Raw genomic sequence first — 15040 nt, 5'->3', positions numbered from 1 at the left:
ACTGGGCCATTTCGTTCTTGCCATTCCCAGAGGGGGCCGGCATCAAGATAAGCGTAACTTTGCCAACAGGTTGGTCGACTATTTCTAAGTCTCGTGGGCCTACGGATCCTTGCACGTAACTTCTAATAGCGGTCCGATATTGTGAAGCTCTACGAAGCTATACCTGCTATGCCAAGCGCAATCGTGGCTTCCTCGGCTTCGTGAATGGAGCCTGCTTTTATTTTACGTGAGGTCACAGCCTGGCCTTCGTTGTCGACTGCCGCAATTGTGAATGTGTGAAAGCTCTCCTGTGCAGCGTCCACGTGTATAGCTCGTTTGTTGCAAAGGCGGCGGCCGAGTGCCTCGACCCGAGCCTTCCTCTTGCCTGCATTGTTTTCTCCCCTGTTTTGGAGAAGGGGGGGGATGATATTTTTATTCCTGATGCTGCTGGGTATACGAATTGTATCCGTTATGCCGACAACGGGACTCATGGCTTCTGGAACTCTCTGCCCTTGAGCAGAACGTGAGAGGCGCCAGAGTTCCGCAGCCTTACGTGCTTTATTGATTTCTTCTACAGTGTTATGCACTCCTATGTCGAGGAGACACCGGCTACTGGTGCCTTTAGGGTACAGTGTACTAGAATCTAGTACACTGTGCTTTAGGGATTCCCACTGTCGTTTTGTAGAGGGTCCTGATCACGGTGTTAAGTATTTTCAAGTCAGGTTTTCGCAGGCAGAGATAGGGGCGCGCGTATGCCAGCCTTCCAATAAAGAAGGCTTGGACTATGGCCAGCATGCCTCTTTTTGTTTTGCTGCCTGGTTCTGATTCGTCATTATGAGCATATTACTGAGTTGTTGGACTCTAGTCCATAGCGTGCTTAGGGTTACTGAATTCTGGGCCTTTTCTGGGATGTACAAAGTGAGTAACTCGGTGTACCTGCGCGCCGTCGATTAGAATTTTATATTTGTCTATGGTATTAGGTAGTTCCGACTTTACCGGAGAGAACTCCAGTCTGTTCTTACGAGCATGTCGTTGTGCGGGACGGTTCTGGTTACCCGCGGGCTGCCAGAACCAGCCAGGAGGATTTTGGCCTTGCTGCTTTCTGGATGTTCACTGGCTAGCAGACCACAAAAAAAGAGGCCATGAGTGCTCACCGCCATCTTTGACGGATTGCAGTGCGGGCGCATGAGGACTTTTACCTCACTCAGCCAACTGCATGGCTACGGTCACCTTCGGATTTTCTTACTTCTAGCGTTATCTTTCTAAGGTTATAACGCACCGTTCCGCTATGTGAGACGGTGCGATAAGGGCGGCGGCGAATCATTTGAAGCTTTGTGTTCTGTGTGCGTGTGCGTTGGGGGTGTGTCTGTGTGTGTGTGCGTAAATCGTGTTACGCACAAGCTGTGGACGCTCATTCCCACACATCGGGGAGCCTTTTCGGTTCATCCTTCTCTATAGGGGTAACCCTTTTCACACCTCTTGCGTATATGCGGCGATATCTGCTTTTTCTGCAGTTAGCGAAGGCGTTGCAGCTAGCTGCAGTGTTCGCTCCGTCTCTTCGTAGCATCTTTGGGTGGCAGCGCAGAACGCGTGTGCTCTAACTAGGGCTCTCACGTTAAAAGAATGCACTGGTTGAGTAATGACCACACGTACGTTAGCTTATTATTCTCATGGTCGCGCCCAATAGTGTTTTTAATGTGAAACGCTTCGCTGGTCATTGGCGGCGTGCATTTTCATACGCCAGCCGCATCTCCAGCTCCTTCAGCACAGGGGCAGAAGAGAAGTATCATCAGCCGAAACTAACTTTCTAAATTCGAAGCCCAAGTAGGTTGGCCCGAAATTTTATGCGTAAAAGACGAACCCTATATCCTGGTTTTTCTTGTCTTGTTAATTGATGACAGATCGCCAGCTCATAAATCTCGCCCTTCCATAGGTTCTGCGAGCAGGCATCCTAGAGCGATCGCTTTCGGGGTTACAAACACGTACGAGCGATTTCGCGTCTTGCATCGGTCGTGTCGGAGGCCGTTTGCTGCGCTGTCGACCATGAACAACAACACACAGGACAATCAGCTCTGACGGAGTCAACCCAAGACTGGAGCGAAGCAGCAGCTACGCAGTGTCCCGAAGGCGTTCCAGGAGCGTCTACCACCGGATGCTCTGCTGGGATCCATAAATAATGCTGTGAGCACGCTGCCGCTGGACAACAACATGGACGCAAACGCCAAAGACGAATGAACACTCAGGGACCGAACGAACGCGGCCGCCAGCGTCGTGACAGAGATGGCTCTGTAAGGCCATCAACGACGGCCAACGCGCTATCCAGACAAACGCGGCACGCCTCTCTCACGTAATCTGTCTATACGAAGACGCGTCCGCCTCAGCGACGAACAATCGACCATCTACGTTGTTTCTGTGCCGTAGGGAGGGCTCTCTACGTGTCATTCCGACGCCTGGAACTACCAGAGGTCTCAGCATCCCCGCTGCTGTTTCCCGGCCGGCACCACGGATCCGTCGTCAGGCACCTTCGCACGTTCTTGGAGGACACGGGGCTGTCGTGTAAATTGTGAATGCGCCACCTGGCTAGCGCTGACAGCGATACCTCATGGTACCGGGCTCTGCAATAGCCTCGACCTTCTCTCTTTGCTTTCTTTTTTATGTCCCCCTACCCTTCCCCAAGGTGCTGACTACGTGCTCCCTAAAGGGTTGCAGTAAATAGCCCCTCTTCCTCGTCACAATCACGCACTTTCTCTCTTCCAGCGACGAAGACGACATGCAAACACAAGCAGCACCGACATCGTCAAGCCAATGATCCGTTGTAACAATGTAACAAAAAATACAAATTGTACTGCCCACGTCTCAAGAAATGTTTTCTTACACATCCTCAGCTGAGAAGCCAGAGACAAGCCGAGACGCCGGAATGTTCTCCTAGGACGCGTTCGACGAGTATGCCAGCGGAGGAGCGTGGAAAGTGCAACAGAGTAAGTACAACCAAACACGGCCCGAGAAGGAAACACCGCCAGAAACTTTCGTGCTATTCCCGAAACCGCGGGTAAACGTGGTGCTCACGGCTGTACCAAGCAAGGATGATAAGGCAACTTCGTGACGGCCACATCCACTGCCATCGACTCCAAACTTTTGACGCACGAGTTGCAACCAGCATCTAACACCATAAGATTGCTCGTTTACGACAAGAGGCAAGCAGACGGACTTCTCAAGTTATCGCACCTAGGCGTGAACCGCGGACAGATACAAGTCTATCGGGTACGTACCTAGACGAAACACCTGCCGAGGCGCGATATACAACGTTGACTGCAATGAAACGAAGGCTGAAATCCGCGCAGCACTGACCTTTGAGCACCGACGTATACTTTACGCTCGCCCAATGGGAAAGCGTGGGACATGTCTGGTGACATTCGAAGGACGCTACTGCCCTAACATAGTCGTTTAGCACGGCCGTATCACCCGAGTCTCAATTTACGAACCAAAAAGCATTGTGTGTAATCGCTTATATCGCTTAATTTTGTCACAAAAAAGACGCAGTTTCGCCAGAAAGGTGAAGGATCGATTGCGATAGCAAATTAGCGGACAGCTATACGAAGTAAGGATAGTAGTTTTGTCGGCCGCGTAAACTTATAAGCATGGGCATACCAACAAAATTAACAAGCATAGTGTCACGCGCACCCAAGCACACATGTACACATTTCACTTGACCACGGATACTCGCTGTCAAAACGCAGCAGTGACGAAACACGACAGCATCAGTGAACGTATTGACCTTCGTGCTGCCGCTCGCATCAACGCGAACTAAGTTGCGAAAACACAGCGCAGCGAGCCCTCTGTAACCATCGCACATGACTTTCAAGATAGAGCGACCCGGCCAGGGGTGCACGGCCGCCCAGGCCACCCGGTGTAGAATGCGGCCTGCTCAAGCTCAAGAGCTCAAGCGAACTCAACCAAGTGCTTAGAAGCCGGCGAACGCTTCGCCTTATACGACACCGACGCCAACTTCACCATCGTAGCTGCTCGATCCATTGAAAGACAGTGTCGAAGCTGAGGTCACAGAACTCGTACGAAAGAACGCCGAACTGCGGCCAGAAACTAGAAGAAAACGGAAAAACAAACACGTGGCTCTGCTCGAATGGCTTCGTGCCAGGCGACAGCAATAGTCATGTAATCAGCAGGAGCTCACCAAAACGCAAGAAACACACTCTGCTAACAAACAGCAGATAGACCTTTCTCTGCTGGTACAACACATTTTGTATCCTCTCCTCCAAGCGCTGTGGAAGCACTTCCAGTGAAAATATGGCTTGTTCCGTCAGCTCTTCGCTTTGCGTCAGTAGCCTCCCGGCTACGTCCCTCTCCGCTCATTCTACAGTGGAACTGCCAGGGGCTGGGCACCTGCGCAACATAACTGAACCTCTTGTTTGCCTGTGTCGGACGCCCTGTTGCGCTTCTACTTCAAGAGGTTAATGTCACATAACAGACACTCCGACATTCCAGTGGTTATTACCAGCCGTCAATAGAGCATCGAAACAGGAAACGACACCGAAACCCGCAGCGCAATGGTATCGCCGCTGCAACCGACGAATTTGTGACACGGGGACAAGCGGCTGTCTTTGTCCGCACAGACATTGCACAAACGCACATTGACACGTCTATGTATTCGACTGCCATGCAGGAAGTGGAAGATGTCCGTTGCAAGATCGCAAACGCAGTGCAGTGCTGGTATCGGCATACATGTATGCACCCGGAATTTAGCTCCCGCATACGCTCTTCGTTCACATGGATTCGCGCTTTGCACATATGTTACGCAAACGACGACTTCCAGATAGGCGGCGATTTCAACGCCAAGCATCCGCAGGGAAGCTATCACGATTATCACGCGCACCGTGGAACGGCACTCGTAGATGCCACGGAGACAGCTGACGTTGTGCTGGCGAATGACCCCGACTACACCACCCGCGCCGCGCTGCATAGTGGACAGCGTAACAAGACTCCGCACCAGCCTGCGTGAAACACTGGCGATGCGATCCGGACGCCGGGGGCAGCGACCACTACCCACTGTGGATTACTTTGAGCGTGGGACGAAAACGTGCGGCCGGGCGTGCTGTGCGCACGATCAGATAAGATGCCTACAGAAGAGCATCTGCGGAGCAACTCAAGACATTTTCTGTACGAGAGCGGGCGTCCCGCGCCCTACGCATGGCCACTACTGAGACGGAGGTAAGAGCTGATGCTCCGGCGCCGGACATACACACGCTGAACATTTGAGAGGCACCACATTACCGTTACGTTATTACATTGCCCTAACAACTAATCCGTGGTCTTCAGCCCCCAGCGGCTGCGGAGCATCTGTCCAAGGCGGCGGTCGCACCTTCAACGCAGCAGAGGGTGCTAAGAACCTCTCCACCCGGACAGACCGCCATTGAAAACTGAACTTGGCAACGTTGAACACGCGAACCTTCTAAAGTGAGGAGTGGTTTGGAGAACTCCTTTAAGAATTGTCAGGTATTGCGTGGCATATGATTGGCCTTACCTAGGTTAGAAGAATTGGTGAGGCTCACACAGGGCTGTTTAATGGCCACGTCCTGTGCTACAGACGACTCGCAGATAATAAGCAGCACGGTGTAGGATTCTTAACCCATAAAGACATAGCGGACAATATTGATCAATTCCACAGTGTTATTTAGAGGGTAGCAGTCGTAGTAATACAGCTAAATAGGAGAGATAGATTAAAGGCAGTAAAGGCCTACGCTGCAACCTCCAGTCATGATGATGAAGAGATAGAACAGTTTTATGAAGATGTTGAATGAGCAATGACAAAGGTTCAAGCTCAGTATGCTGTAGTCATGGGCTACTCCAGTGCAAAACATTGGAAAAATCAGGTTGGCGGAACAAGTAATTGGTAACTACGGCATCGGCTCTAGAAAAGCAGAGGATAGATGATGGTAGAATTCGCGGAAAGGAATAGACTCCAAGTGATGAATACCTTCTTCAGGAAGCACAGTGAACAGGAAGTGAACCTGGAAAAGCCATAACGAAGAAACAAGAAATGAAATATATTTCGTACTCTCTGCCGACCCCAGCATAGTTCAGTATGTAAAAATGTTAGGTAAAGTAAAAGGCAATGGCCATAGATTTGTGAGGTCTAGGATTGCTTTCAATTTGAATAGAGAAAGATTTTGCTTTTGCAGCACAGTTCAAGCAATGTAATAAAATAACGAGGCAAATCCTGGAACCATATTACATTTCACAGTAAAAAGAAGGTTGTGTGAGTCAGCCTTCCATTGCTGCGTTAGATAAAGAGATGTTGCTGCCTTCCTCGTATCTGTAGATTTCAGACCATTCATGTGATCACTGTGTGCGCCCTTGATGGAATCCTGAGATTTTTTGCGCAGATCTCTACTGTATAAAAGTCTGATGTTTCCGAAAAGACAAAACCAGTTGTTAGAAAGCGCTCGTCATTGTGTATTTTTCTTTGTCCCCGTTTGTTCACAAACGCAAAATTTCGCAAAATTTCACGATGAAACGTGATGTCGTCAGCAATTTTGATGATATAATAAAAGCAGCAGAAGAAGTCTGTTCTGACTTGTACAGTACCGAGAGCAGCCACGCAAGCTTGATTGGAAGTAGTCGTGAACAGGGTACAAAGGCTCCTTCTATAACGATGAAGTTAGGAGGGCCTTGCAAGACATGTCCCTAGGAAAATTGGCAGACGAATATGCCTTGCAACACATGTCCCTAGGAAAATTGGCAGGCGAATATGGGACAATTGTCGATTTAATCAAGGATGCAGGAAATATGCTTGAAAAGCTTGCGGCCCTTCATACGCAAAGCCTCACGACTTCAAGTGCACCTGAGAGCTGGAAGAATGCCAATATTATACTAATTCCTAAAAAGGGAGACGTCAAAGAACTGAAAAATTAAAGGCCCCTTAGCTTGCTTTGAGTATTGCATAAAATATTCACCAATTTCCAATAGAATGAGTTTAATGCTTGAATTCAACCAACGAAGAGAACAGGCTGGTTTCAGGAAGAGATGTTCTACAATGGATTACGTCGATGTCATCAATCAGGTAATTAAGAAATCTACGAACTACAATCAACCTGTGATTGTGGCTTTCATAGATTATGGAAATACATCTGATTCAGCAGATATACCATCAATCATGGAGGCAATGCGTAATCAAGGAGCACAAGAGGCACACGCGAATATGTTGGGAAGTGTGTACAGATATTCCACAGCTACCTTGTTTCTGCACAAGGCAAGTAGAAAATTACATATAAAGAGTTGAAATGAGCTAGCACAAGACAGGGGTATAATTGGAGACCACTGGGATAGGTCTTCGTCCTGCAGTGGACATAATATAGGGTGATTATGATGATGATGAATACCGTTGGTGTCATGAAAAAATACGCTATATCACTCTAAACTTATTTGCTGTCTATAGGTCTTTGGGGCCTCCATATCTAAGGTACCACTGCGCCACTAGGAAAGTTAATTCGTTCCTTATACCAATAGGGCGGATGATGATGAGATTTAGTGAAATTGATAGTGATTATGCGTTCCAGGGTTGAGATCGAATGCGAAAACCGCAAGATCACGATACGCGAAATTTTTACTGACACGTACAACCCTTTGGAACTACATACGCAGTGGTTCATCTGCAACTGAGTTAAGTGCTGTGGTAGGATTAAACTGCACGTGATTCAAGCGAAACGGTTGACGTCATCGTTACAGCCAAACATCGTTTGTCGTTCAGGAGGCCCCTGTTTCTCAAAACATCCGCACGCATGTGTGTGTCTAACTCAAGTTAGATCAGGCGAGTTCCGACTGCTGAATCTGTTTTTTGTTGTTTTGTTTTGTTTAGTTGTTCTTGCTTTGCCCACCAGCGATCTCGAGTGCACGCAAGGATCGGCAGTGGCCGTCGCCACCTTCCTCGTTGTCTAGTAATCCGCTATAGATGCTACAAAGCATCAGACTCTCTTCGTCCCGCGAAGCTGGTTGTTGAACACTTGACCCTTTATCGGCGGCCTTGCCACTCTTGTGAAACTACGAGATTTCTGCTGCTGCTATTCTTTCGTTGTATGGCCGTCGTATCTCTACCGAGCGAGTAAGTGGATAGGCACGCGTCTTATCAACTATGTAAAAGCCTGACGCGCTCGAAAAGAAACCGAGCGACTCCATCGCGCACATCGTGTCGTGCAGTCAACGCCTGCAGATGACGAAATTCACGGGACAATGCTTCATATCGGCCCTCCTTTTGACGTGTTCCGCCATCTCTCGAGGTAAGTTCCAACGACTGTTTTCTCACGAATAAGGGAGCTTGAGTGAGTTTCGAAGACAGAGCCTTCTCTGGAGATTTCAGGTCGACTTGGCCTTCGCGGGATCAGGGTACCTGACCCATCTTGCTTCGTCAAATTGGATGATTTAAGGCCTTCTAGTACACGCAGGACATCGAAAAAGCCGTCAAAATAAAGCTCTGAACGAAAACGACGCACTAAATTAGCGTGAAGCTAAGTACGGATGACTAGTAATGCGTAATTACCGCGAGAAAGACCGAAAAAAAAAACATAAGAGCGGGCACCTATAAAACCGGAACCGGCAGTGTAACTTTACTCGACGGACACTATGGGCCAGTCGCGGAGATAGGCAGTCTAAAAATGTGTGCCGACCCTAAAGGTAGTGCAGCCTAACAACAAACCACATCGTACTTTAATGCACCAATGAAGAACTTGTTTGAACATTCTTTCATACTCTCCTTTTTTTTATTGACTTTCAACTGCAGTTCACTAGCCTTTTCATTTAACTCCTAACATTAAAGTGGCACTGAACCACCATTCGGGTTTGGTGAAAAAACGTAGTCCGCCGATAGCATGCGCTGCTGCTCAGCCAAATGTTGCAGTCGTGCGTGGTGGATCTCGTAAGCGGCATCTCGCAAGCCCGGGGCGCGAAGTCACCTTACTCTGAAACGCCGTCTTTTGAACAGAACCCTGCTCCTCACACTTTTCTGGACGGTTTATTTCGTAATGTAGCAGATTCGCATACGCGGCTGCTGTTGACCAATAGCTCACACCAATGAAGCAGGGTGTTTGGATCAGTGTGCTTCTTCCTACTGCTATTGTGTATATTTATTGACGCAGTTTCGTAAACAGGCTGAAGTAAGCGAAAATGTGTTGTCGTATTTCGATAGTAAATACGTACTTCCGGAGGAAGCCGACTATCGTCTGCAGGTTGGCCGCCCGCGTTTTGGCCAGCCTACTTATCGGTGTCGTAGCTGTCGGGTCTCACTAATTCGACTAGTTCGGTGCATTCAACTATCCTCGAACCATGCGAAACTTTAGGTCAGACCACACGCACGCTTGCCAGCACGCACTCACTCCTGGCCGCTCCTCGTTAGACGGCTTGGCAGACTTCTCTTCGTAATGAGCGCTTCAAAACGCGCTATTTGGATGTGGCTATACTATCCATCTACTATCCAGCTGGTTCTGCACAAAGCCAGTCCGCACCACGTAGCACAGTCAGACAGGAGCATATGAGCGCGAGCGCCCAGTCTAGCGCTGCGCTAAAGCTGTGCAGTACTCTTTTAGATAGCTTTTGTATTTATCACAAGCCAATGTTGTTTGTACGGGCTTCGCGTTTTCGTATAGGCGTTTTTTCTTGTTTCTCTTGTTAGGAAGAGTTTTGGTAAACCATGGGTTGGAATTATCGTTAGTTAGAGTAACAAGAGGAATGTGCTTTTCAATGAATGCAGACAACTTATCCCTGAACAGATCCCAATTTTCATTGACAGTTCTGCTGTAAAAGGATGGCTCCAATACATCCATAAAAAGTTGTCTAGTTCTAAGTTGGTAATATAATTACCTTTATTGTAGTCTCTAATTTGCTTCTTTGTAAAACCGGTGGACGCGCACGTAATATCGATGGTCACTTGGAGTAACTGGTGATCACTGAATCCATCTATGGTAAATTATATGTGTGACAGTTTCTGGAGCTGTTGTTAAAATGAGAACCAAAAGATTGGAATTACGAGTCGGTTGATTAACTACTTGAAATAGGTTAAAAATCGAATGTTAAGGAAATGAAGCTTGTGCACATATGACACGATGAGGATAAATTAACCCAGTCGATTAAAGGAAGATTGAAATCTCCGGATAGATATATTATATCTGCCTGATACCGACCAATTACCTCATTAATGCTGTCATGTAATGCAGTTAGGAAGGAAATATCTGAATGCGGCGCACGGTAACATTTAGCGAGCAGTACCTTCGCGGTTGATACAGAGCAGGCCACCCAAATGATTTCGAGGTTAGTATGGATTTGAACAACAGAAGATGTGATATCCTTTTTAATCCCTATCATGATACCCCCCTCCCTTCTTTTCTTATCATGGTCGCGCCTATATATGTTGTAAGCTGTGTTACCGGGGAAAATTTCGTTGTCAATTATTCCAGGGTTTAACCAGGTTTCGGTAAAAGCAATAGCATCCGAATAGCAGTCGTCGGGGAAAGAAGAAACAAGATCGCGCTTTGACATAATATACTACGGATGTTAGCAAACGATAATGATAAGGATGAGGAAGTAAGCGTTTGATTCCGTTTATGGTGATTGCGCACATGCGTATTGTGCCGGAGCTATCTATTGACCTTGACAACTGCATCAGTTGCGACATCGTAGGTGTACGTCTCAGAGTCTATGCGCATTCGGTCGACATGCAACTTAAAAGCCTTCTTTTTATTCTTAGCAAGGCTAATCCATTTCCGCCTCGCTTGTCGGTTGTCGCGTTGCAATATTTCGCGATATATTGGCTGGTGAAGACAATCTGTTTCGTGCGGCACGTTGCGAACGGAGCGAAGTGTATATGGCACGACTGCCTCGCTAATATAGAGATCACGAGAGGCAGCGCGTGTGTGACGCGTGGGCGCGTTTCGCAGCAGCCGCCACCGTTAGAACCTTCAGACGACGCGAGCTACTGTGGCGCCATCTCGTAGCTATCGTCGCCGCACTACACTTTCCTTATGCCGCTTACGCCATGTCCTCCTCCTTTGTTTTCCGCTTCATAGCTACGCCGCACGCTCCTGCACCGCTTTCCATGTCGCGTCTTTCATAGCCCGCTACGCTCCGCGTTCGCTCTCTCATCCTTCGCTATGATCGTCCACTCGCTTACGCCAATGCTCGCCGCAGGAACGGGCGCCTAAGAGCTGCGCTCTAAAAAGTGGTTCAGGGCCCCTTTAAGCAATATGATTCTATGAAAGTATTGCGCTGAAGCGACGCGGACACATACATAGTGTTTGATCCGCACCGATGGCACCGGCTGTTGGAATCTCAGCGCTGCCACCAGCTGTTGGAACCTCAGTGCTGACACCCGTTGTTGCAACCGGACCGTTGGCGCCCGTTGTTGCAAATGGGTCGCAAGCCCCAAGGGTAGCGTTGGCCTGGCGGCCTGGGGCACACTGGAAGCATCCGAAGGTCCCAGCAAAGCATGAGGCGACTGCTAACAGAACAACTTGTTTATTCTAGCATCGCAAAGAGCGGGCGGTCAGGTCGACCGAAGTAGAGAGACGGGAGAGCACGTTACTCAACAGAAGAAATCGGAGCCTCTCTCCTGGCGTCCGGGGGCAGCTGCTCTTATACTCTTGGCGTCGCGGGCAAGAAGGAAGGTCACGGGACGACACCACGTGACAGCGGCGACGGACGGACTGAGAGACACGTTGGGACAAGGAGGTGACGCATCAGCCGGGCCGGCGCCGGTCAGACCTCCTCGCTTCACACTGGGGGAGCTCCTCTCCCCGGCTGCCGCGCTTTGACAAGCGTGGGCACACACACACACACGCACACACAAAGACACGTGGCACTGAACATGCCGGGACGCGCTCAGCGGGGATGCGTCGCGGCCGCTCCGAACGGGCCAAAATGTCCGACGCTTTAAACGAAGCCCCGACGTCCGTTGCATCCGCGCCGGCCATATCGCGCGTCGTAGGCGAAACGTAACAGACCGCCCCGCCGGGGGAAGGAGATCCCGATGGTCAGGGGACTGCATCCGCTGTCCGGAGGGATGTCGCTCGATGATGCTCATAACCGAAGTCGGTCGTCCCTCGGCGTTTCTTGAGCGCAGCGCACCGAGAAGGCCTCGTTCTCACGTTCAGGTTCACACAGGACACTGCAAAGTGACTTCGGGAGAGTTCTCATTTTTCTCTCGTTCCCAGCAAGCGTTAGAACTACGCCGAGACTCAGCCGCTCAGTCAGCAAGCACGGCACAACCCTCACTAAGCCATGCCAGGCTCTTTCCCCTTTTATACTACTGCCTAGTTCCTTACAGTAGTCTAGCAGCACTCAGAACGCGTCCACAAATTGGAAAATTGCACTAGAAAACACATCATGACTTTGAAACACTACACAAAAGCAATATGTTAAAAATCCTGCCTCAGGAAGAAAAACATCAATAACAAACAATTTTGAGGCTGATTCCCACGTTAGGGGCTTCGACTTAAGCCATCGGCGTTACCGTTGAGACTCCCCTTTTTGTAACGCACCTCAAAAGAATACTGTTGCATAGCGAGGCTCCAGTGCAGGAGGCGGCCATTTGTGAAAGAAATGGTCTGCAGCCATTGGAGAGGGCAGTGATCCGCCTCGAAGCATGCGAAGCGGAGATCGCAGCGAGCGACCGTACACTAGCTCAGCTGGCGAAAACCCCATAGCCGCATGCAGCGCGCTCCTCAATGCAAACATCGCCCCAGGCAGAAACAGCTCCCAGTCAGTTTGTTGTTCAAACCACAATGCTCTCCACACGCGCTTCATGACGGAGAGGAGCTTCTCAAGGGAATTCGACTGTGGGTGGTACACTGAGCTGTGTAACAGCTTTACCCTACACCTTTCAAGAAAACTTGTCGTCAAAGCGCGAGTAAACACTGTGCCCTGATCGGATTGGATTTCCGCAGGAAAACCAACTCGCGCAAATATGGACAGTAGTGCATTAACTATCTCAACTGAGCTGAGTTCTTTAAGCGGCACTGCTTCAGGGAACTTTGTCGCTGGGCAGATCACAGTCAAAATGTGTCTGTACCCCGTGGCTGTTACCGGCAGAGGTCCCACTGTATCAATAACGAGCCGTCTAAAAGGCTCCGTAATGATAGGTACCAACTTCAACGGCGCCCTCGATTTGTCCCCTGGTTTGCCCACCCGCTGACAGGTGTCACATGTCTTCACAAAGCGGTCTGCGTCCCGAAAACACCCTGGCCAATAGTACTCTTGCAAGAGACGGTCCTTAGTTTTCTTAACTCCTAGGTGTCCGGACCACGAACCCCCATGAGACAAGCGCAACAGATCCTGACGATAGCATTGAGGCACGATCAGCTGACCGAACTCCACTCCCCTGCGGTCTACATACTTCCGGTACAGGACCCCACCTCTTTCCACAAAGCGAGCATTTTTCTTGGCGATACCTTCCTTGACAATGCAGCGTATGTTTTCTAGGCTGCCATCCTTCTTTTGCTCGGCTATCAAAGCCGACCGGCTGACTTTTAGCAACCTATTAAGTCCGTCTGACGTAGGCGCGATGAGCAAATCTTCAGATAGCTCTTCTAACTTTCCCGTGTCGGGCATTTCCTCTCCAGTATCTGGTGCCTTTAACGCTACAGGCTCAATTTTATTCAGTTCGGGCGTGCTCTGAATATCAGCTTGCTGCGCCTCTGACCCTTTTTCATCGTTCGACAACGTCGGTCCCGCAACTACCGCCTTTGCAGCGAGCTCCCGAACCTTCGATCTGGTTAAGGCCTGAACGCTAGCCTCACCAAACAAAAGCCCCTTCTCGCGCAGGAGGTGATCGGACCTGTTCGAAAATAGGTACGGGTACTGGGGGGGGGGGGCAGCATAGATGACACTGCCGCCTCCGTCTCAAGTGCTCCGAAAGGACCTTCAATAAGCACTTTTGCTACGGGCAGACACACGCTGTGAGCTTCCACGGCTTGTTTGATCCATGCGCACTCGCCCGTGAACATATCGGGTTCTACGTAAGAGGTGTGAACCACATCCATCGTAGCTGCGAAATCGCGAAGCACTCGGCACTCTTTCCCGTTCACGAGGAGGTCTCGCATGTAAGGCTCGAGAAGCTTCATGTTCTCGTCAGTGCTGCATAATGACAAAAACAGAACTTTTGTTTTTGTTTCTGGACACTGCGCCGAAAAGTGACCCGGCTTCTGGCACGTATAACACACGCGCGCTTGCCTCGCCTCGAACCGCTTTCTGCGTTCGGCTTCGGCTGCCGCCGTCTCCTTACGTTCGGTCGGGGTGCTTTCACTCGCGTCCGCACTACGTGTGTCCCCCTTTGCTCTCATGGGCGTGAACTTCGGCCTCTCAAACTTGGAGCCAAATTCACCCTTTTGACCGTCCTTAGCTCCGCGAGCCCGACGCGTCACAAACTCCTCGGCTAGCTCAGCGGCTCTAGCCACCGTACTAACGTCTGGCCTATCCAAGACCCAGTACCGCACGTTCTCAGGTAACCGACTATAAAACTGTTCTAGCCCGAAACACTGCAGAACTTTCTCGTGGTCACCAAACGCTTTCTCTTCTTTGAGCCACTCCTGCATGTTTGACATAAGCCTGTAGGCAAACTCTGTATACGACTCACTTTTGCCTTTCTCATTTTCTCGAAACTTCCGACGGAACGCCTCCGCGGACAGCCTGTACTTTTTTAGCAGACTCGATTTCACTTTGTCGAAATCCTCTGCCTCCTCTCTCTCCAAGCGAGCGACTACGTCGGCCGCCTCGCTGGGTAACAAAGTGAGCAAGCGCTGTGGCCACGTTTCCCGAGAGAACCCCTGCTTCTCGCACGTTCGCTCAAAGTTAACCAGGAACAAACCAATGTCCTCTCCAAGCTTAAACGGCCGCATTAGGTCAGTCATTTTGAACAATACCCGTTCTCCTGCACCGTTTGCCTGACTTCCATTACGAGCGCGTTCCATCTCTAACTCGAGACGCTTCATTTCCAAAGCATGATCGCGCTCTTCTTTTTTCTCTTGTTGCTCTCGCTCTTTTTCTTTCTCTTGTTGCTCTCGTTCTT

The 15040-nt window shown here is 49.7% G+C and overlaps 1 protein-coding gene across 1 annotated transcript in view; it reads left to right on the top strand.

The window, feature by feature from the left end:
- The first annotated feature begins 8117 nt into the window (after positions 1-8117).
- LOC139054844 (uncharacterized) overlaps positions 8118-15040 on the top strand; it is a 94615-nt gene continuing 87692 nt past the window's right edge. Inside the window, exon 1 of the mRNA XM_070532500.1 lies at positions 8118-8267. Within this exon, the coding sequence (XP_070388601.1) occupies positions 8201-8267 (67 nt within the window). The 5' untranslated portion in view covers positions 8118-8200. The remainder of the gene's footprint in view (positions 8268-15040) is intronic.

Source organism: Dermacentor albipictus, chromosome 1, assembly GCF_038994185.2.
Source record: "Dermacentor albipictus isolate Rhodes 1998 colony chromosome 1, USDA_Dalb.pri_finalv2, whole genome shotgun sequence".
NCBI classification, from domain to species: domain Eukaryota; kingdom Metazoa; phylum Arthropoda; class Arachnida; order Ixodida; family Ixodidae; genus Dermacentor; species Dermacentor albipictus.
Note: the sequence above shows the minus strand (reverse complement) of the source record. Positions and strands in the feature narration are given on the sequence as shown.